A 23,967-nucleotide genomic window follows, 5' to 3' on the forward strand; every position below is an offset into this window, starting at 1 on the left:
CCCTCCTCAGCCCCCGCCCACCGCCCCTCCATGCCCGCCCTGTGCTGCGGAACGCGCGGCCGCAGGGCGTGTTGTGCGGCCGGACCGCCGAAGGGAAGCACTTCCGGTAGGGGCGGTGTTCCCCTCCTCCAGGCACGCCCTCTCGGATCGCGATTGGTCATCTGTGCGTCACGTGAGCTCCACCTCCCACTGTTAGCGGGCGGCGTTCCGCCCGTTCTAGTTCCGGTCCGGTCCGTTGGGCGCCTCCCGCGGGCCCGGGGGTGCTGGCGGCGGCCGGGCCCCCTCGGCCCCGGTTCCGCTCCTCGCAGCTCGGTACTCTCAATTTCCTTCCTTCCCGGCCAGCATGGAGTTCGCCGAGCTGATCAAGACCCCCCGGGCGGACAACGTCGTCCTGCACCGGCCCTTCGAGCCGGCCGTGGAGGGGACGCTGTGCCTCACCGGGCACCATCTCATCTTCTCCTCTCGGCGCCAGGATAACGCGGAGGAGCTGTGGCTGCTACACTCCAATATCGACTCCATTGAGAAAAGGTGCGGTCCTTCCTGCCTGTCTGCCTACCCGCACGGTTGTCTCGGGGATCGGCGGGTTCCATCGGCAGCTCTTAACGACCGTTATAGTGATAACGGCCTGCGGGGTGAGGGAGGCGATCCTCCCCTCTGCTCTGCCCTGGGGAGGCCAGTCCTGGAGCACCGTGTCCAGCTGTGGGCTCCTCAACTCGAGTCATAGACAGGGAACTACTGGAGAGAGTCCATCAGAGGGGCCTGCAGCATCTGTGTGCTGACAGGCTGAGAGCCCTGGGGCTGTTCAGTCTGGAGGGAGCGAAGAGGGGATCTTATCAATATCACACGGGTGGGAGGCAAGTGGATGGGGCCAGGCTACTTTTGGGGGGCACCCAGTGCCCTGGCCCTGGAGGTGTTCGAGGCCAGGTTGGATGGGGCCCTGGGCAGCCTGGTCTGGTATTAAATGTGGAGGTTGGTGGCCCTGCATGTGGTGGAGGGGTTGAAACTTCATGATCCTTGAGGCCCCTTCCAACCCAGGCCATTGTGTGATTCTCCCCCCTGCTCCTCCAGGAATTATCATCACTTAGCCCCTTGCCAGGATGGCATGGTGAAGCTGTATTGTGGCTCTCCAGTGGCACTTCATCCTTGCCCATCTCCTTTTGTCAGAGGAACTTCAGAGATGAATCTTCTCCACATTGTTTCTGTTCTGTGTGTGCTGTTTCCTCACTGTGCTTTCCTTGTTCTGTCGAGTGACAGTCCCTTCTCTGCCCATAGCCCCATGCTGCTTCACTGCAGTCCTTTTCTCACTTTAGTTGTACATATATATATATATATATATATATATATGTATGTATGTTAATAAAAATCTCCCCTGTTCTCTTTTAGAGCAATCTGGAAGAATAGGTTTCCCCTCTGGCAAAAACAGGAAAGATCCAGCAGCAGTGGTTATAAAAATCAGGCTTTCTCACAATGGGTAGAGTATTTGGCACTGGTTAAGTTTGTTCCATTGGCTCTGATTTCTCCCAGTGTTTCTGAGAAATACTGTTTCCTGGCCTGAGGGTGGAGAGGAACAGAGTGAAACCTAAGGAAATCTGCTCCCATCTGGCACTGCTCAGTCATCAGGGAGGTTTGGCCTTGCCTTCATTGCTGCTGCTACTAAACCAGCTATAGCTCATTCTTATTAAATGATTATAAAGAAGCTACTCTTTCCTTTTTCACAGAACCATAGAATGGCCTGGGTTGAGAAAGACCACAATGATCATTTCAACCCCCTGCTATGTGCAGGGTCGCCAACCAGCAGACCAGGCTGCCCAGAGCCACATCCAGCCTGGCCTTGAATGCCTTCAGGGATGGGGCATCCACAGCCTCCTTGGGCAACCTGTTCAGTGCGTCACCACCCTCTGGGTGAAAAAATTCCTCCTAATATCCAACCTAAACTTCCCCTGTCTCAGTTTAAAACCATTCCCCCTTGTCCTATCACTATCCTCCCTCGTGAACAGCTGTTCCCCCTCCTGTTTATACACACCCTTCAAATACTGGAAGGCCACAGTGAGGTCTCTCCACAGCCTTCTCTTCTCAGAGTTTTTGAGTTTCACTGAAAAAGAAAGTTAGTACCAAAGAAGTGTTAAAAGTTCTCTAGAGTGGCCATTTTCCTCCCTGAGCATGGCTTTGCATGAGCAATTGTCCATATATAAAAGGATGGGAGGGCAAAGTCTTCTCAGTGCTGGAGAGAATGCAGTAAGAATGCTCTTCAAACCAATAAGGATTATAGGAATCTCCTGTTTGGCAGTGCCTCTGGTTACTACAGCTGTGATACTGTGTCAGGTTTGTTGTCTCTTCTCCCACTTTCATGGTTTGTCTTCTGTATGAAAGTGTTTTCACTACTTAACAGCCCTCAGGGCACTCTTCATCTTCTGGTGGTTTTCCAGCAACTTAATATGACCTTACAGGTCCTATTTGCAGGGTTATTGAGGAGAGAAGCAGTCTCAAGTGATCTCACGTGGAGCTTTTCCTTGAAGTAACAAGGAAAGGGAGCGCTGCTCTGGTGGTACTGCACACTGGGAGTCTGAAATAGCAGTGGGCACATGCAATGCACGCTGACTTTGGCACTGAAGAAATAGGTGATTACCTTTCAGCTGTAGTAATTTCTAAATTATTGGCATGTCTTGCAGCCCAGGTGAGGCAACCACATATTAGCAATGGTCTCCTCTTAGAGCAGGTACAGCTCTGCCTCCATATATATGTGCTCTGACTGAAACCTGGCCCTTCAGTTCCTGTCTGCTTCTGTTTCTTGCATCATTCCTGGCTGCTGCAAGCGCTCTTCTGGTGAATGAGGAAACTTTGCTGCTCTTCCTTTGTTCTCTGTGTTGCAAACTGAAATCTGTGTTGTTTCTATGAGCACTGCTGATGACTGCTCAGGCATCGTCCAGCTTTCAGATACGCAAGGAAGACTGGAGAGGGCGTCAGTGTGCTGTGTTGACTTTGCAGCATAGAGCTTTTCTGGTTTGCTTTGTAAGTGCTTGTGATAAGAGCTCAACTTCTGAGGTTCACAGAACAAATACCTCCGTGGCACTGCAGGTATCAGAAACCAAACTTGCTTGTTAAAGGGATGTAATGTAGCCAGCCTGAAATGTTTTAAAAATGAAATTCTGCTCACATGTTTTCAGCTGTCGTTAAAGTTTCAGCATATCACTTTCAGTCTGAGAACTTCATGGGATCATAGGATGGTTTGGGTTGGAAGGGACCCTTAAATGCAGTTCCAACCCCCTGCTATAGGCAGGGACACCTCCCTCTAGACCAGGCTACTCACAGCCCCATCCAGCCTGGCCCTGAATGCTTCCAGCCTTATCAGGAAATAACTGAAGGTGCCCCTTCTATCATATTTTAAAGCAAAGCTGGGATGAAAGCTGTTTCCATTCTGTAATGCTGCACCACACAGATGAAATAAAGAAGAGTGCAGCTTGAAAAATACCAAATGTATATACGCTTTGGGAAGATTATAATGTGTATGTTGTAGAGGAATTACTGCTAATGGAATTTTGTCCTGTAGGAAAAGCTATAATACTTCATCATGTTCTGAAGAGGCTCTTTCTTCATGTCTTGGTCTAGGTTTGTGGGCTCACTGGGTACCATCGTTATAAAATGCAAAGATCTGCGAATTATTCAGCTGGATATTCCTGGAATGGAGGAGTGTCTGAACATTGCTAGCTCTATTGAGGTAAGAATTCACAATGGTAAGCATGTATTCTCACACCTCTGCTTTAGATCTTCTCGAGTAAGGGGGTAAATGTCATGTAGGATGTGTCCTATGCTTTGTTGTGCTGTTAAATACCATAGCTTGCACAAAGGTTACTATGCAGGCAAATTCCACATTGTGCTTAGATCATCATCAGCTTTCTTGTGATGCTTGGCTATATGACTGCTAAACTGCCCTTCAGGTGACCGTATTTCAAGCTTGATAGCTGTATACTTTTGGATCACTTAAGTTTCTTAAGCTTTCGTCACCAGTATTAGAGAAAAACCATACAGAAAGTGGTGTTTTAGAGGAAAATGTTTGAATCTTAGCCACGTGTTTATTTCTCTTATCCACACAGGCACTTTCTACCTTGGATTCTGTCACTCTGATGTACCCCTTCTTCTACCGGCCCATGTTTGAAATTGTTGAAGATGGTTGGAGTGCTTTTCTGCCTGAGAAAGAGTTTGAATTCCTCAATGCCCTGGTAAGTTGAATCTAAAGGTTTGCACAGGCACTCAGGTATACTTGTGCAAGTAGTTCTTGAATATAGCTTGGAGAAGAGAAGACTCCGGTGAGACCTCATTGTGGCCTTCCAGTATTTGAAGGGTGTGTATAAACAGGGGGGAGAATGGCTGTTTATGAGGGTGGATAGTGATAGGACAAGGGGGAATGTTTTTAAACTGAGACAGGGGAGGTTTAGGTTGGATATTAGGAGCAATTTTTTCACCCAGAGGGTGGTGACGCACTGAACAGGTTGTCCAAGGAGGCTGTGGATGCCCCATCCCTGGGGACATTCAAGGCCAGGCTGGATGTGGCTCTGGGCAGCCTGGTCTGCTGGTTGGCGACCCTGCACATAGCAGGGGGTTGAAACCAGGTGATCATTGTGGTCCTTTTCATCCCAGGCCATTCTATGATTCTATGAAGAGTTTCTCTCCTATAGTGTCTGGTCTGAAAATATCTATTGATTCTAGTAGCTGTCCAGTGCCTGGATAGGAAAGGAGTGTTGTTCAGGTATTCCCTCTGAATATCAGACATTAAACCGTCTGGTGTACAGATTTCATTGTACAAATGGAGTTCTGAGGCCCATGTAAATGCTGCCTGGGAAGACAAACATCTTTTGTCCTTTGCAGATGGCCGCCTCGTTGTAAGAATTAATTCAGGATCTCTGGCATGGGTTTGCTTCAGTTAATTTTGCATCTGGAGAAGGGTGAATCTTTGTCAACCTCTTAAGTGAAACAAGTCATCTTTAAAGAAAGAAAATCTACAAAAAAATCCTTAAAAAATTAGTGGCAATTTCATAGCAAGAAGGGTGACATATTGATGCCCAATTCCACATACTCTTTGCTCTAGTTTATGCTGGGGAAATACTGGGAGGGCTCAGAGCAGAGGATTTCCAGGTGCTGTGGAACACACGTTAGTGTCATTTTGGTACCTGAGGGGTAGCAGCTGTTCTTGTGGAATATCATGTTGGATCTCATCACTTTAGGATGCTGAATTTGATGCGCTGGGAGATGGCTCAGTTGCAGGAGCCTGTCTGTTTTAACAGTGCCTTGGGTTAGCCTCTCTGCTCCAAGTGTGTTTCACATTAAGTGTGTGCTTGCTGCATCATCTTGGCTTGCTGAGACTACATCCATTAGTACAACATCAAAGAACATTGATTTTTTTTATCTGCAGTCCAGCATGTCTGCAGGATTTGTTGCTTCCTGTTTGAGTAATAACTGGATCTGATTAGCTTGGCTGGATTCCTACGGTGAGATCACTAGGAAATTAAGGGAGTTCAGGGACCTTTCTTTTTTTGTCTCATAATTAGAGTACTCTCACTTGTCCTTGTTTTCCCTGCTGTCAGAAGTCATGCAAGCCGATCTGTTACAATAACCAGCACCACAGCTTTTGTTTTTAATCGCAGTTGGGTGAGTCAAGCATATGATCAGAGCACACACTCCTGTTTGGAGGCAAAGCAGCAGATGTGTGCCCAGCTCAGCAGAGGAAACGTGCAGGCATTTCAGTGGGAATCAAAAGGAAAGGAACAGAAGTGTGCCCTCTGTGAGGGGAGGATGTGTGAGAGCAGGAAGGCAGCAGCAGGAGACCTCAGAGCTCAGTGAGAGGATGCAGGAGGTGCTTCTGTTCATGGCTTTCCTTTTTCTGTGTATTTGAAAACCTTTCTAGATTTCAGGCATTGGCTCACTGCTGACTGTACCAGCACAGAGATGCAGCTGCTAACACACATCTATTGGTATGCTGTTTTTTCTTAGAGAGAGGTAAAAGTGCTCTGATAACATATTTGTGGATCTCTCAGCTTTCTGAACGTATGCTTCTTGGAAGACTTATCTTTAAAAACCTCATTACTTTATAGTGCTGTGTCCAAGGGCATTCATTCCTTTCAAAGAAGCATTTCTAACAGTTGTTAATTCTTGGCTTTCAATCCCAATGGAGACAAAAGCCACATTCAGGTGACTTACTTTCCCCAAACAACAGGCAAATACTGTTGAGCAAACACTTCTTGTTCTGTAATTAAGCTTCCATGAGAGAGAACAACAAGAGACCAATAATATTTTTCTGTTGAGTCAAACAAGTGGAATTCAGGAGGTTGTTCCCTCTCTTATGTTATCCATCCGGATGTGTTGTGCCTTTCCTTCCTCTGCATGGCAGCAGCTCATCACCCATGCTAGCTCTAATAGTGCATTCAACATCTGTCTGTTACAGGGCAGTTTTAGAGCTCTTAGACATTTGAAATGGCAAAGTATGCAAGTTAAAATTTATAACGGATGATGTAATATATTGCCTATTACTGTGATATTTTGCTGTGTAGTAGTAGTCTATTTATCTTGACTGATGTTGTTCTCCCAAAACTGAGACTCACTTGTTTGGATCCTGATGCTTTGGTCTGCAGGAATATCACCTAGCATTGCTCCCAGACCTTGATAGACAGCACTCCCTGTTTTAGCTCAGGTTTGGGGTTTGGGATGCTGTTTCTCTGCCACTCATTCTCACCTTCAATCCGTAAAGGATTTCATTTAATATAAAGAAAATGGAGCAATTGACTAATTTGGGCGTGCTGTCATTTGTTGAGGAGTGTTGCAGAACGTGATGTTTATTTTCTAAGGAATAATGTGCAGCACGGGGCAGCAGGATTCTCATCAAGCACTGACTCCATGAGCAGCTATTCTGCTATACCCAACACATCGACAGAGCAGTTCAGCTGAGAATTAGTGAAGTGTTGGGCTGATGCTTCGTATAAATGTCACGGGAACAGAGCAGAAAGTCCGGTGTGCCTGCAGGCTCTGAACTACTGTACTGTCAGATGAGACTTTAAAGATAAATATGTGAGAGGAGTAAAGGACAGCGAGTGGCTGAATGGGATAAGAATACCCAGACTGGATTTTCCAATTGTCTGAGTAATCAGAGGAGAGCTAATAGATGGGGATGGCCAGGCTTCCCTTCTGCCCACTTCTAGGACTGCAGCATACTGTGAACTGTAACTCTGAAAATTCAGTTTCCTCTTAAAGTTAAGTGAAAAGGCACTGAAGTTCGTACATTAACAACATAATCAACACGAGTATTTAATTGCCACCAAATTGGGTTCTTTTTTTTCCTTTGTCAATGTAGGAAAGAGCTTAGGATTCTGGACAGCTTTCATCTACTGTCCTGGAGTTTATGAGTAGCTGAATTTTCTGGCTCCCTTTGCAATGGTGTAGATTTTACTCCTGTCAGACAAGGATCAATCTTTGCACCTATTGTTATCCTTCTCATCCCTGACCAACCTGTTGCAGGGCTTGCAGCCATCTACCTGTTCCTGGTAGGGACCTCCTGTTGCTGCTTTGTAGGATTCTTCTAGCTCTACATAGGCTTCTAGTGCTCTTCCTAAGTCTTACTAGCAGAGCCCAAATTACTTCATGCTCTTTGTTGACAGTGACCTCTTCTAGCAGTAATAAGCAATTGGGAGGAAGGATAACCATCGCTTTAGCCTTCCAGTAACATTGGAAAGTTGCTATCTCTAAACAGTAGAAATGTGAGAAAGCAGATCTTGCATTAACACTGACTACCTTTCTTCCTTCAGAATCTTCTCCTCCCCTTGCTGCTCATCCCATAATCCTTTGCACTTCCAGCCTTAACTGGAATTTGGTTTTGAGACTCCTTCAAGCACAGATCTCTTGCTGGGAGAAGTGAATGCAATTCTGTACTTCCCTGAGTTTCAAGCAGCACACTTTGTCTGAAGACGTCCACCTCTCCTTTCTGTGGCTGCCATCTCTACTGCTTCCTGCATCTACATCTCCTACTGCACGTGGTTGAATTGCTGGTTCCTCATTCTTCATTATTAATGGCATTTTTTTTGCCCCCCAAATTGCAGACAGGTCCCCAAGTGAAATCCAGGAAGAGACTTTCACTGCTGGGCTCTGCTGTCATCTGGTTCGTGCTGGAGGAAGCTTTGACAGCTCTGCAGAGGGTAACTGGATCTCTGCAGAAGTGGCCGTTCTACAGAAGGCAAATAGTGCTAATTGCTGCCATTCTCCTCTTCCTCGCCATATAAATTTACAACTGGATGACATAAGAGTATCTGTCTCACGTTATAAATGGTGAGGAGAGGTAGTTGTGGGCAGAGTGAAGTTACCAGTGGAGATGAATCAGGTTGCTGCTTTCGTTCCCTGTCATGCTGGTGATATCAGTGACAGCCAGTCTCTCAAAAAAGTATACTGCAGTTTTGATTCTGCCTTCCCTACATCCTATGTGACAGTAGAATATTTGTCAGTTCCTTTCTATGTCCATGCATATTATTTTCCATTGCAAGTAAGTTGTGTACGGTCATCTCAAACATGCTGTAATTTGACACAGGCACCCCAAAAAGCTCTAAAAACATCATTTTTGATGCACAAAAAGCATGAGCTGTCACTGGTCAGCCTCTCATATGCAACCAAGGCATTTTTCATCTCTTCCTGTGATGTGTTTGCCAGAGGCAATTTAACTTTGGCATCTGGGAAAGACTTTACTCCTTAGTGTAGATCTTTAGAGAAGCTGTCTTGAGGTAAATGAACTGAACCCAGGTAGCAATTGCTGTTCTTGATAATACACACAGTTGTGTTCTCCAGCATCTTTCATGGGCTGCCACCAGAGGACTGTTTTGCTGCCCCTTGGGCCCCACATCCTTTGCATTGCATCTGTTGATGGTGAAGCCATGTCGTGGATCAGATCAGCCTGTTCTTCTGGTGGGAATGCTTCCTTGCAAGGAAACACTTCTAAATTGATCCAGTGAGCTGGGCAGGTAGCTTTGTATGATTGGGTATCAGTCAGGAGGTGTAAGGCAAGAGGTAGCATGCCTGTGGAGAGAAGCTAACAAGAGAAGAGACCTCCTGGTCAGAGCTGACTTTCCTGGAGGCATTCAAGGCCAGGTTGGATGTGGCTCTGGGCAGCCTGGTCTAGTGGCTGCACATAGCAGGGGGTTGAGACTAGATGGTCTTTGAGGCACTTTTCAACTCAGGCCATTCTAAGATTCTATGAATCAGTTTTCTTCGTATGATCACAGACAGAAGGTCTGCCTTGAGTCAAAGCCTGCAGTTGCTTTGCTGTCCCAGGATGGTGTCAGTGCTGGGCTGAGCCTGCAGGCTGGGCTTGTCCAAGGCTTCAGGTAGGGCAGCGTCCAGCCTGGACTTCAGCAAGAGCCTCTTACCAGTGAGACCACTCGTTGACCTTTGGTTTTACCTGAGATGGAGCCAACTGTCTTGTGTGACCTGATAGCCCATGTGTTCTGCCAGCTGCTTGTTGGAAATAGCACCGGCAGGCTGCCAGCATCCAGCAGGTTCTTGCACAAGCATTGGGCTGCTGGAAAATTATGTAATGGGAGTTCACGATGAGAACTTTGTGCTCAGATGCTGTGGTGGTTCTAGGAAGTGCTCTTGGAGGAAGAGCTGTAGTGGTTTACGTAAAGCAGAGCTCAGGCTGGAAGTGTGAAATTGCAATTTTAACCTCAGAGCAGCTTCATCATCTGAAATGGGTGAACATTTTTACCTTTCTTGGCCTTCTTTGCCCCGTGGGCAGCAGAGAACTGAAGTGTTAGCAGCTCTGGTCTCAGCATAGTTATAGGTTTGAGTATATGTTACTCGTACCTTATTTGTTTTATTGAAATCCATGGTTACAGCAGTGTTTATACATTTCTGTTCTGAGGTCCCTCTGGAGTGAGATGCTGTGCTCTCTCTCTCTCTGAGACTGAATTTGCCTGCTAATGCAGTAACTTACAGTGTGTACAGCAGGTATGTTTCTTGCTGTGCCTGTGAAATAATTCAAAGCCACAACCACATATTTCTGACCACGTGGGTTCATTTGGTGCTGTTTGAGGATATGGAAATACTAAATCAGGAGCTGTTGTTGAACAAATCCTGCTTCTTGAGGTGTGCAGTCATCTCAGTGCCTTGCAGGTAGCAGAAGAGATGACCTGCATGCTGAGTAATGAACTTCCAGGGGCTGCTGCAGCATGGTTGCAGACAGCATCAGGAGGTTGGGGGTTTCTTGGGGGGAGGGATCAGTCAGCAGACCTGTAAGTGGATGCTAGAAGGTCTATAGGCAGGGGTATACTTTCTGTGTCTGACTGTGAAAGCTCTTTTTCCTTAGTAAGCCTTACTGTAGGAGTACCAGCCTGTGTTCTGACCCAGCGCCTGTATGTGCTCATCTCTTTCAGACCGATGAATGGCGTCTAACCTATATCAACAAGGACTTCTCTATCTGCCCTTCCTACCCTCCAGTGGTTACTGTCCCCAAATCCATCGATGATGAAACGCTTCAGAAAGTTGCAGTGTTTCGCCATGGCGGTCGCTTCCCAGTCCTCAGCTATTATCATAAGAAGAACGGCATGGTAAGCTGCATTTGGTTAGTGGCTGTGCCTGAAGGAGACATATAAACCTGCTCAGATCTCATCAGCCTTCTTTAATGACAAAAAACTTGTGCTCTAGACTTAATACAGTCCATGAGACACTCTCTCATATTATTTTCCAACTTATTTTTAAGCTTCGAAACTGCTTCTGGGTGAGGGAATGAGTGATCTCCATTTTAGAAATAGCTATTAATATGCTTGTTTGGGCACATAGATGGCATGAGCTTGTCTCATCTTGCCCTTAGTGCTGTGAGCTTGTAAAGTCACTGTTGGCACCCTGACTTGCTTTATCTGCCAAGAGGCTTCATGCCGAAAGGATGGCAGAAACCACACTGTCCTGTCTCTGGGTGGTGGGCTGCCTCCTTCACAGTGGAATCGTGGTGACAGCAAGTGTGCATGGAGCCAGCACTGCTTCTGCTGTGTAACTCTTGGTTGAGTGATCAGAACAATCTGTTCTCCGAGCCTTTCAGTATAACATGTTTCAGGAGCAGCAAAATTTTGCTGTTGCACAGACTCCAGGAGCCGATACGTTATAATTAAATGTACTTTATGAAATCATTGAGTAATTCCCTGTATCTTGCTGATGTAGTCAGTTCTGAGGATGTTGGGGTGCCCAGCTTGCATCCTTGATCTGGGTTCCTGGGTCAGATGCTGTGTTCTCACCTCCCATGCACAAGACTTGTAAGGCCTGAGTTAGAGGACACCTAATCTAACCCAGCATTACTCTACCTTTGTGGGGCTTTTTTTTGCTTCTGGTTTCCCAAGTCATGCATTCAGCTCTTTCCCTGCTTGGGTGAAAGCTGTTGATGGAAGGCTTGTTCAGTCACCCATCTGAACTGTGCATGTTTCGGGTGTGAGGAATGTAATGGCATTTGGCTCCGTGCATGAACCTGTGATGGTAATGCTGTCTGTCGTGTTGCTCTCTTGGCTTTGGGCTCTCAGTACAGCTGGGGGTGCTGACTTGCTGCCCTCACATCTTAAATGCTTCAGCTGTTGGTATGCAGCAGAGCTCTGGTTTGAAAGGCGTTTGACAGAATCTCAGTTAATAGATCTGTAGAACAGCTTATTCATATAGCTGCTGAGTATAACTATAAGTTACCTTAACTTATAGCACCTGAACCATTTGAGTCACACACAGATTTGGGAAGAGACTTCAAAAATGGTGATCCTAAAAGCATTGGTTTATGAAGGAGTCATCAGCAGGAGTTTGTGAAGATGGCACTGTGATAATAATTAAAGGGATTAGGTCTCTGAAAAGTCTAATGTAAGAAGTCCTCTGCCAAGTGATTGCACAACTCAAAGATTCCTACTTTCTTTTGAATAAGCTCAGTCTCTGCACTTGAAAGAATGGAAGGTTCAGGGCAAGAGGGAACAGGAGGAGCCAGAGAGATGTGGGAGAGTGTTTTTGTGCATCAAACAGTGCAGATGAGCATACTTTTCTGATTCACCAGGTGTGGTGAATCAAACTTGAAGCACATATGAAAAGTGCGGTGGGATGAGAGGTGTGTTTGAATCATAGAATCCTAGAATGGCCTGGGTTGAAAAGGACCACAATGCTCATCCAGTTCCAACCCCCTGCTATGTGCAGGGTCGCCAACCAGCAGACCAGGCTGCCCAGAGCCACATCCAGCCTGGCCTTGAATGCCTCCAGGGATGGGGCATCCACAGCCTCCTTGGGCAACCTGTTCAGTGCATCACCACCCTCTGGGTGGAAAAACTTCCTCCTCGTATCCAACCTAAACCTCCCCTGTCTCAGTTTAAAACCATTCCCCATTGTCCTATCACTATCCACCCTCGTAAACAGCCATTCCCCTCCTGTTTATACTCTCCTCTCAAATACTGTAAGGGCATCCCAGAAAAACTGCAGATGCAGGAGGGCTCCGTTTGCATTTTCCTCTCTGAACAGATGTGTAAGAAGCTCCTTAAGGTTGAGAGCCTTAAGACTCTGTTTCCTAATTTGGGATTACTTGTCTCCACAGGTCATGATGCGAACCAGCCAACCTCTTACAGGCACAAACGGGAAACGCTGTAAAGATGATGAGAAGCTTATTAATTCCACTCTTGGTCCTGGGAGGCGTGGGTACATCATTGATACGAGGTCTCTGAGCGCTGCTCAGCAGGCCAGGGCCAAAGGAGGAGGCTTTGAAGTAGAAGTGTATTATCCCCAGTGGAGGAGGATTCACAAGTCTGTTGAGAGGTGGGTGAGATCACACAGGCCCTCTTCTGCACTAGGCTTTGTAGGATTGTGTTGGCAGAGTCACGCCAGCTCCATGGAGTAATTTGCTTCAGTAAGACATGGCCGTGCATCTTGATCGTTGTCAACAGGGTTGCTTTCTGGCAAAATGAAGGTTTTTGGCTTTGGAAAGCTGTGCTTAGTTCCTTGTTTTGAACAGCTTGCAGCTGCTGCAGGTTTCAGATATTGAGCAATCTCCCCATGCCATCTGTGTTTCTGACCATACGTAGTTGCAATCCAGCTTTCCTGTGTTCCTCTTCGCAGTGCACAGGAATGAAGAAGTCCCTTGCCAGAGAATTGCTACAGGTGAGGACTTGAGCGTGGCTGTCACAACTTTGTATCCAGTACTTTTGTCTGAAAATTTTAATATTTTATTGGCTATGTGAAGACAAGTTGCTGGGTTAAACAGACCTTTGATCTGACTTTGTTCAGCCTCTCCTAAGCCTTGGTTTTGGGGAGTCTTTCTGTATGGGCGTGCAGTAATGTTGCTGGATCTGTTGGAAGTCAGTTACTCTTCTCAGTTGCTGTGTAGGCTAGCTTTTGAGGAGCTCATGGAAGGATTTTCCTATCCTCTACTTTGAACTGTTAGGTTTTGCTTCTCAAAACTGTGTAGAATTGAGTTTGACATTGGTTACTCATTGGTTACTTTGCAGGTGGATGGTAGGCGTCAGGCTTATTGATTCCTCTCTGTGCATCTCTTGTTAGGTTTTTTTTAAGCTTTCTGAGGTCTAGTCTACTAACTGCATCCTTTGTTACCCTGAGCACATGCTGGAGTCAGTGTCGAGTGACATCTGATCCATTTGTAGTTTGATGCCTCTGGATGGCACGGTGCGTCGTAGGGCCAGAGAAGCAGCTCACTTTACCACTGCATGCGCAATGCCAGCTTTCCAGATCTTGAGGATGCTCTACAACAACAGCAAAAGTGAAGCAAAATGCATTCCCTCTCCCTACTACCTTTTATCTTATCAACTTAGCCAAACTAATCTTCGCGTGGTCCTACGCTGTGATGCTGAGTGTGGTTTAGAGTTGTGTGTTGCAGTGGGAGTTGTGATGAATGGCTTTTGGGTTACTGTTGCAGCTCTGCAGGTTAAAGCAGCTGGTGTAATAGGAAACAAAACCCTTGAAGCTTGGCTCACGCTTGCTAATGTCCGTGCCAGACTGCAGTAATGTGTATTTGGTAACAGGGCTAAGGCTGCTGAAGCACTTTACATATGAAGTGTAGGTATGGCTGAATGCGGGCAGAGCTCAGGAAAAGGCTGCACTGTTGTAATACCCTATGAAGCAATTTGTTTTGAAATGGAGGAGAGAACTCATGTCCAGAGAGTGGTGGTGTGCTGGCATCTAGCCATGGCTTGGGATTCCTGGTGAAAGCAGGCTCTGAATAATGACATGACATCTCTGGGGTCATCCTTCCTCATGTAACTGCCTATAACTTCTCAGTGCTTCATTTTGATATCAGTGATTCTGAGATCAGCATGTGTGTTGTCTGTGTTGCTGCATTACTGCTAATGTTTTCAATATTTTGCTCTTCCCAAAGGTTTAATATTCTGCAGGAAAGCCTCATCAAACTCGTAGAAGCTTGCAATGACCAGTCACACAACATGGACCGTTGGCTCAGTAAACTGGAAGCTTCCAACTGGCTGACTCATGTCAAGGAGATACTCACTGCAGGTTGCCTGGCTGCTCAGTGTATTGATAGGTAAAGCTTTTTATTTCTTATTCAAAAAGCCTCTCATCCACTGGTTGGATTAATAGTTAAAAACATTTATTTCCTGTTTAGGTATTAATACTTAAACCTCTAGTAACTGGGCACCATGAACTAGCTTGCTTGCACTTAATGCACAACGCCACTTCCTCATCATGGTTAAGGAATGTTCTTTTAGTACCTCATGTTTGCATTTGAGTACAAGCCTGAGGGAGGAAATGTTGTCTGAGAGTGGGTATTATCTCACCTAGATGAGATCTATTCCTGTGCCTGCTTCCACCATTCTAATATAGTTGGTTTTACTGGAGTATTTTTTCAGCTGAAAGCTTCCAGTACCCCCAGCTCAATTCCACACTGCTTCTAGGAGAAATGGCATTTCCTTATTATTCCCTTAAACATTGGTCCATTGCAAAGAGCTCTCAACTTTTATCCCCACAGTCTATCTGAGCAATCTTGCTCATACATTATAAGTGTTTGTGACCTCTTCTAACCTAACATTTCTTTAATAAATGCTCCTAACTTGACTAACTTGTCCTCAGGCTTGAGAGAGAATTTTAATGTCAGGTGTCAGGATTGAAGACCAAATGTAGGGGTGTAAATGCAGTCTTTGTGGCCCTGGGAGGAGAAGGCCTTTCTCAGGGCTGAGGAACCCCTTGCTTTTCATAGCAGCTGGGGAACGTTACACAGCTACACAAGCAAAGCTGAAATGCAGTCTCATTGGTAGAATAGCATTACTGCATTGAAATATGAGCTACTGTGCTTTTTAAAAGCACTGATGGTATCTGTTGAGTTATAGGCTGTGCCAGGAAATGATGGCTCTCAATGGTTTTATCTGTAATTCTTTCCCCTTGTGTACAATGAGAAGAATTGGTGATGAAACTCCACTGGTTTCTTGGGAGAGCAGACGGTTTTGTCATCTTGAACCTCTCCTTTTTTTCTGTTTACCTGGAACTGTGACATGCCAACACCAAGCTGATGCTTTGCCTGCCTCACTCGGAGCCTGGTGATGGCAGCTGAGCTGATAAAGGTGGCTCAGTTATGTTGGCCCCAGGGAGGGAATGGCTGGAACATCCCTCTGGGGCAAAAGAGATGAAATGCAAAAGTGCTATCCCGATTGCCCCACTTTGGTGAGAGCACAGGCTTGGTGACTGACTTCTGCAGTTGTGCTTGGCTGTGAGGGGGCCTCTGCTGCTGTCTGGGGGAGGAGCAGAGAAAGTATCTGAAGATCATCTGAACTGTTGAAGCGCTGGGTTTATTTTAGGCTTAGGACTGTAAACAAAGATGTTGCAACGTTTAAGGTATGGATTTATTACTGCTTTTCCAGAAGCAGATAACATCTATCTGCAGGGTTACTTGCTTCTTAGATGGAGCTGTTTTACCCATGCTTTGCTGCTAAACATGAGTATCCACACAGAAACAAATGCAACCTGCAGTGAATCTCCTTGCTAATATCATTACACCTAGGAGATTTGAGACATCAGTTCAAGGTCTGGGAGGAGTAAGGGGTATAAATGCTATTTAATACCATCCAGTCTTTCCTTCATGAGTGCTTAAATTGGATTCTGGAAGCATACCTAAATCTTGTCTAGGATGGAGGAAGAGGGGAGGGGATCAGCTGCCCTGGGGTGTGGGTCATGTGAGCCCTTAACAGTGTGCAAGACCTTCACCTTCCTGTCCCACACTGCCCTGTGTTTTGCTCCTCATGTTGTTCTGCTGCTTCACTTGTGCTGGCTGGTGAGCAAGAAGCCTTTGTTCTTGGCTTTTAGACAAGCTTTCTTGCTCAGGACAAACAATTTGTCTCCCTTTCTGGAGACCAAGCTCTGCCTTTCTTCCTTCTTTCTCTTGAACTGGCTTGCTTCTCTTTCAATAAACACCAATTAAGGTGCAAGTGTAAGCAAGAATCTCACAATACTGTTTTACAGAATATCTGGGATGATGATCCATCTTCAGAGGGTATGGGAACATCTCAGAGTACTTAGCAAAACCATTAATGATGAGCAAGTTTGATGTGTTGGCATCCAGTGGGGTGTGTATGTTTGTGGGATGTGTTCTGCTTATTCATACTGTGTTATTCCCTTCACATTTCTCACAGGGAAGATGCATCAGTGTTGGTTCATGGGACTGAAGGAACTGATTCAACACTCCAGATAACTTCTCTGGCACAGATTATCTTGGATCCTGACTGCAGGACCATACGAGGCTTTGAATCTCTTATTGTCAGGGAGTGGCTACAGGTAAGTCCCCTTGGATAAAATGTCAATCTGTTCTGTTGGCACTTGCATTGGGAAATGGCCTGAGAGGCAGTAAACAGGTTACACCTTGGTGCAACCATGCTTAGTGTGAACAAACAGTCCTTGTCTGAAGAGGCAAAGTTACTGCTGAGTCATTTGTACCTCTGGCACATCATGGGGCCTGTCCCTCTCACTGTAGGTCTGCAGTTTGGGGCAGCAGCCTGTTTTATGTGCACAAGGTGAACAGCTCTTTAGAATACCATTCAGACTGAAAAAGAAAACTTTTAATTCCACTCTTTGCTCTCCTGGAGTTAATACCCTCATCTTGGTCCTTCAGCAGTTTGTTCTTGGTTAAAAATATCTGATCAACTACAAAGCCTGAAAAGGCAGAAAAGTATCACTGGGTGTTTGAAGCTGCACATACTGCATGTACTCTGGGAGAACGGCTGTTTACAAGGGTGGATAGCAATAGAACAAGGGGGAATGGTTTTAAACTGAGACGGGAGGTTTAGGTTGGATATGAGGAGGAAGTTTTTCCCCCAGAGGGTGGTGACGCACTGAACAGGTTGCCCAAGGAGGCTGTGGATGCTCCATCCCTGGAGGCATTCAAGGCCAGGCTGGATGTGGCTCTGGGCAGCCTGGTCTGCTGGTTGGTGACCCTGCACATGCACTGTGGTCCTTTTCAACCCAGGCCATTCTGTGATTCTATGATACTTGTGTTCTGTTGCTCTGTGTGATGCTCTGATTTTTGTTTATAGGCTGGTCACCCTTTCCAGCAGCGCTGTGCCCAATCAGCCTACTCCAATAGCAAGCAGAAATGGGAGGCCCCAGTGTTTCTCCTCTTTTTGGACTGTGTATGGCAAATGCTTCATCAGTTTCCTTGCTCTTTTGAATTCAATGAACACTTCCTTGTTACACTCTTTGAGCACGCCTATGCTTCGCAATTTGGGACTTTCCTGGGAAACAATGAGAATGAAAGGTTGGTGAGAATGCTTGCTCTGAACCCTTTAAATATCAGGGTGTATCTGGCAAAAATGTCACTTGATTTGGAAAAAGGTGAGGGTGATGGTATGGTCTCTCTGGATGCAGGTGAGTCGCTCTTGTTGCAGTTGCATGGTGTGCTGCAGTGTTAGGGGGCTTCTCCCCCTGTCAGGCACTTGAGCAGACCAACACCCAGCTTCTGAGTCCTGCTCAGTTTCTGATGCTGCACTGTACCAGTGGGGCAGCTCTGAGCATGCACTGAACAGCACTGCTGGGGGAGTTCTAAGCAGGGTGGAGTTTAGAAGAATAGGAACATTGCAGGACAGCTGGCAGCTGCCACTGATTTCAGCTCCTGTTTTTATCTTAAACCTGTCTGCTCTCAGGCCTCCTGAGTCCAGTAAGACCATGTCTGAAGACCACTGAAGGAACAGAGGGGAAAAAATAGCACTGATCACACAAATAAATAAGGCAGTGTGAAGCCTTTCCAGCAACCTCTCAGCCCTGAAAGTAACCTTTGCTTAGAAGAGATTCCTGTCTTCTGCAGGGCTGCTGAACTGGTCAGACTGCAAAACTAAGTCAGATTTAAAACCAGTCAAATGAAACTTGAAAGAATATGAATGTTAGGTGTGATAACCTCTGTCATGTCTGAATACATCCACTTGTGAGCACAAATATGTTTGAAGTGCAGTGTTATGGTTGTGCTGCCTGAAGTATTCGTGGGGATGGCAAATATTCCACCTGGGTGACAGCTCAACAGGGTGAGATTTGCTAGAATCCAATGACTAGAAACCTTTGTTTAACTCCAGGTGGTGGGTTTGACCCAGGAAAAGGGGTTTCTTTCCATGCTCTGATGCTTCCTGCCACCAGAGGGATCTAACGGGCCATACCCATTGCATTCATTCTGCCTTAAGTCTACACCAGGAATTGCACTTGATGCTGACCTATCATCATTCCTCATGACTCAATCTTAACAAGATTCAATCCTTTTCAAAATTGGCAGGCAAAGCATTTCTTGGGGTGGGTGACTGACATTTGGTAAGAAGGCAGCTAACCTCCACCCAAATTAGAAATGACAGAGAAGAGCTGGGGAAACAGCATTTGAGTAAACTGCTTTTAGGTTTCTACCAACCTGGTGCTATGCTGATGGGTAGTACTGAAGGGATGAGCCTGAATTGTTGCTCTATTACTTTGTCTGGGCTAGTAGCCTGTGGGAAAGCCTGTAGAAATCTAATCTATAAGGTACTGACAAAACAAAATGAGTTGTCATCTTCTGGATCAAGCCCTGGGCAACCTGATCTAGCTATGTGTGTCCCTATTCACTGCAGGGGAGTTAACTAGATGACCATTAAAGGTCCCTTCCAGCTCTAAGGATTCTGTGATTCGTAGTCTAAAACTGAAAGCTAATTTGGTCCTTTGGGTTTGCAGGTCTAAACTGAAGCTGCCGCAGAAGACCATGTCCCTGTGGTCCTGGGTGAACCAGCCCGAAGAGCTGAAAAATTTCAAGAATCCTCTTTTTGAGGCCAACAGCCTTGTCATCTGGCCCTCTGTGGCCCCACAGAGCCTGCAGCTCTGGGAAGGTAGGCCAAGCTCATATCTTGTGACTACTGCTGAAGCATCTGCTTCTGTTGTCTCTGCCCCATGCTCAGTCTGTCTCAGCTGTTACTGTTCTCACTCCCTTTGAAATCTGTTCCAGAATATGTTTGGCATGTAGCTTACCCAGAAGCATAATGTTTCCTCATGAAGTTTAGCAGCATGCTACTTTTTTAGCAGGGTCACACTTAACCTTCTCAGTAACATTTAACTTGTTAGCACAGTATCTTTGCAATGATGCAGCCTTATCTATGGTAAGTTCTGTAAGCCTCAGGCTTTCTTTGTTCTGTATAAGCAAGACCTTTTCCTCCTTTATCCTGGCCAGTAGGTGGGTAATCTGTGCACTAGATCATCTGTTGGAGAAACTTTCTCTGACCTGTGTGTGATGCACAGGAACAGGTTGCCCAAGGAGGCTGTGGATGCCCCATCCCTGCAGGCATTCAAGGCCAGGCTGGATGTGGCTCTGGGCAGCCTGGTCTGCTGGTTGGCGACCCTGCACATAGCAGGGGGGTTGAAACCAGATGAGCGTTGTGGTCCTTTTCAACCCAGGCTATTCTATGATTCTGTGTCTGCTAAAAAGTTAACAACAACGAAGTGAGCAGGCTGTTGTGGCAGGCCAGAGACTGAACATGGGCTGATCATATGAGAAAAAAGAAAGGCAAATTTTTTAACCTTACTTAGTAGAATGATGAATGCAGAACAGGTTCGGTATTGCTAAGTGCTACTTAGGGAAGAGAGTAAGAAAAAATATGTAAACTATATGCATGTTACTTGAGAGCTGATTGAATATGAATAGCAGTTCCCCCCTCTGGTAACAAGAAATCCTTCTGACTTTTTCTGTCTCTGGGCTTTCAGGTGTATTCCTGCGATGGAACAGGCCTTCCAAATTCCTAGATGAAGCCCAGGAAGAAATGAGAAAGATTATAAGCGACAACAGGGTACTTCAGGAAAAGGTTAATTACTTGAGAAGGAAGGTAGCACACATGGAAACGAATGATGAGATGCAGGAGGACCTGTGAGCTGCCCAGGGCTTTGCCTCAGGTCTTTCCTTTCCAGTTCCTTCTAGGTTAAAGATTAAACATGGAAAGTGCATGTATTGCAGAGTCCTGGTACAGTTGATCCTCAGTCCTCCACTGCTGAAACCTTCACTTCACACAGTGTACCTCCCTGCTTTTTGGGAGAGAGTTTTGTTTTGTTTACAGAAGGTACAACTGGGCATAGTTTTCTCTTCTGGCAGCTTTCTTGTCTCTTACTTGTGCAGTGTCAGCAAAAGCTGAAACTCTTACCTCCACCCAGCTGTATGGATGACCACAATGGGCCAAGAGATGGAATGTTACAGATTTATTTTAGACTTGGATTTTTATTTTATTTTATTTTATTTTTTTGCTGAACTCTCTCAACACTCTTTGCAAGATTTAAAGACAAAGTTATGTACAGGTAGGTTAAAGGCATTCTATCTGAGAGCACCTTTTCTCCTCAAGTAGGTAAGGCAGCTTAGTTCCTTAGTTTCCTAGAAAGGTTATAATCTAACTACAAGACCAACCAGTCCAAACAGTGCTTTCAGTAGCCTTCGCATATCACACTTGGGGGTTTTGTGGTTTGGGAGCAGTGGGTTACAGACCAGGTAAGGAATTTCAGTGCAATACAGAACTGAATAGGGATTCTGCTGCTAATGTTTAAGCTATGACCTTCAGGTGGAACTTGTCCATGAGGAACAATAACTCTGAAGGAATAGCAAATGTTTTTTCTTCTACCTGGAAAACAAAAAGGTTATGTGATTGCTGGAGGTGTATTCACTTGCTGAGCAAAGCAGGGACTTGGAGCTGTCCTCTTTAGAGCCACACTACCCTCTTGAACTTCTGGCTGTTCCTGTACATTCGAACAGGTTCATGGTGCACAAGCAGCACTTAATTTACTGCTCAGCAAAACATTCTTACTCCATTTTGTTTCTCTCTCATGCTCTTCCTATACGCTTTGTTAAACATCCAAAGCCAAAGCTGGGAGTTGGCGTGATCTGACATAGCAGGTAGCTGCTGCAGATGGGAAGGCTGTCACACTACACAAGTGTTAACAGCAGCTGCAAATGACTTACACCAAAACTGTTCAAAGATGCAAGAGAAGATTTTTCTTCCAAATAAGTTCATTTTGTAGTTATTTGTCTCTGTGGCTGCAATCTGCTATTTTATAAGATTCTTTTTAAGTCTCTTTCTCCTTCAGATAAGAATGGTGTGGCACATTAACTCATGTGTGTTTGTCCAGCTAGATTTCATTGACAGCTACCCATAACTGAGGAGACTTGAAATCAAGCAGTGCACGTGGCTGGGATTACTGTAAGCTGCTCACTGTTACCCTGTTGCTGCTGAAACCAGTGCAGCTGCATGAGGTCAATCTTGACCTCTTTGAAAAGTGTTGAATTTAAGTGTCTTTTTTTTTTTTTTGATGCTTTGGATTGAAGCTGCCTTTGCTTAAAAGCCACTTAGCATAAGGATATGAAAATAGAGGCTCGTTAGTTGTCTTGGAAGTACGTGGAGAACAGCCTTCTGTGTAACACCTAAAGATACCTTTTTAAAAGGTGTTCCATAATGAAGGAGACTGTGATATTAAGCACTACCTTAATGCCTTTTGCTTCAGTCCATATCTCCTTAACTGTCTTCTTGAGTAGCCTAAACTTCTCATGTCCTGTGGCTTAAACCCTTCATTGGAATACCTATTTCTTCCTACTCCTGTAGAGCAGACTTGTTCCCTAGATTACAGCTGACACAGGGAACACTTGTATTTATCAGAGTGGCTGATGACCTGTAGCACACAACAAGGGAGATGCAAGCTGGCCATGCCTTTCTTCCACTTCCAGGCTCTGGATTTTTGTAGCTGCCTGCTTATATTGCAAATGAAAGCCCCGAATATCACTGCTCACCCTTCAGAGCTATGGCTGTGCTGTCTGCGGCTGCCTGGATGTTGTACTCCCATCCCATTCAGAACTCCTGCTATTGCTGTATGTCCAAAATACATCATCATGAGTCAGACAAGAGGGATTTGGAAGGGACTGTTTTCCCCCATAATAGACTGTACATAAAACACACTTAAAGGTTATGCAGTTTCCTAACATAGTAATTATATATTGAGCTATATAATAGAGAAGCAAAGAAGGTTGTTCTCTTTTCTTTTTTAAAGTAATTGCTTGGCTGCTGTAGTCTCCTACAGAAACTGCAGGCATCTGGGGAGATGGCATGGGTTTGCAGTCTTCATGTGAGAATGATGCTGTCGCTGGGAGCCGTGACAGCAGGTTGCTCTTTTTTTTTTCCCCCCAGTTCTTCTGCAAATAGTCCCCTTTGTGCAGTGTTACGGCACTGCTGGGTGCTGCGTGCAGTGGAGCTGACCCCATGTATGGACCCCTCACGTCCTCCTGGGGAAAACAAACACTTCTCAGATGTCTCATGGCAGGACACCTGCACTTCTTTGCACCTCTCCATTCCAGTGCTTTCCAGACCGTGGAGCACTCCAGCTGTTTGCTTGCGTGTTTCTATCACACTTATTCCCTTGCTTTGATCAGCTTGCTCCCCCCCACCCTGCAGGGCTCACCCCATGGAGTTAACCACACACTGCTTGCAGCTCACCTACGTCTTCCCAGGCTGTGAGTGTGATGCTGCCTTGCACAGCTGCTGGGATGCCCGCTTCTGTTCCTTAGCATATACTCTTTGTGGGCCCTTCCCCCAGGCTCACTCGATGTGGACGTGCTGCTGTTAACCAAAAAAAAAAGGGAAAAGGAATCAAACATGCACAGTTTTCACAAAGGGAAATACATACCTTCGATATTTTGATTGTATTGATCTGGCTCTTGAATGTGGAGACCTGTTTAAGTGCACACTGTGTACGATGGAACTGAAATTGCACTGTACAGCATGTTGGCTTCTCGTTGTGCTTTGCTAAAGCCTTGGAAAGTGCTGTCGTGTACAGGTTCCTGCACAAGGGGAAACGTCTATAGTAGCACTCCTATCTTGTAACTGTGGCACTGAATAGCACTGTGTGATGTGTGCTATCTACCCGTTAGCCCGTGCAAACTTAAGTGGTGAGTGCACTTGTGTCTCAACATCTGGAATCGTTAATTGGACTTGGCTGCTGCATCAATCTTCATTTGGAAACTAAATATCAGGGCTGGGAGCTGTGTGCTGTTGTTAGATGTGTGCTGAACGTGTACAGAATCCCGGCTGCTGTGGCGTTGAATATATTGCAAAAAAGAAAAGGAACAAATCTGAGGGAAAAGAATTACTGCGGATGAAATGGCTCAGCCATTGGAGGGGGAAGAAACGGACACGAAACGGCTCTAAGCTTTGCTGTAGATACGTTGAGAAGATAATCGAATTGTCTGTTCAAATTAAAATGTTCCAATTAAAACCTTGAGGACTGGAACTCTTTAATTACAGTGCTGGAGAATCTTGTGGCACTGCCTTCACTTCTCGTTGCGTGTGTGAGTTGGATGTAAGCACTTGTCTAAAGCTTATCTTTCCTGGCCCATGTGCATTTTATCCTACAGAGGTGATAAAGAGGGGAGTTGTGCTGCAGGGCTATGTGAAAAGGTTGAGACTTCGAGTCTGTGTGTGGATTGCAAAGCTCTGCTGCCATGGTTTTGGTCCTTTG

At 45.7% G+C, this 23,967-nt stretch overlaps 1 protein-coding gene across 1 annotated transcript; it reads left to right on the forward strand.

Annotated features, from left to right (window-relative positions):
* The first annotated feature begins 188 nt into the window (after positions 1-188).
* MTMR9 (myotubularin related protein 9) lies at positions 189-23,724 on the forward strand. Its single transcript, NM_001031101.3, has 10 exons — positions 189-528; positions 3,607-3,715; positions 4,092-4,217; positions 10,401-10,574; positions 12,572-12,789; positions 14,363-14,524; positions 16,623-16,764; positions 17,520-17,740; positions 19,168-19,319; positions 20,188-23,724. Exons 1-10 carry the CDS (start codon positions 344-346, stop codon positions 20,349-20,351), a joined length of 1,653 nt encoding a protein of 550 aa, NP_001026272.2. The 5' UTR covers positions 189-343; the 3' UTR covers positions 20,352-23,724.
* Positions 23,725-23,967: the final 243 nt, after the last annotated feature.

This window comes from Gallus gallus, chromosome 3, assembly GCF_016699485.2.
Source record: "Gallus gallus isolate bGalGal1 chromosome 3, bGalGal1.mat.broiler.GRCg7b, whole genome shotgun sequence".
Classification (NCBI taxonomy): domain Eukaryota; kingdom Metazoa; phylum Chordata; class Aves; order Galliformes; family Phasianidae; genus Gallus; species Gallus gallus.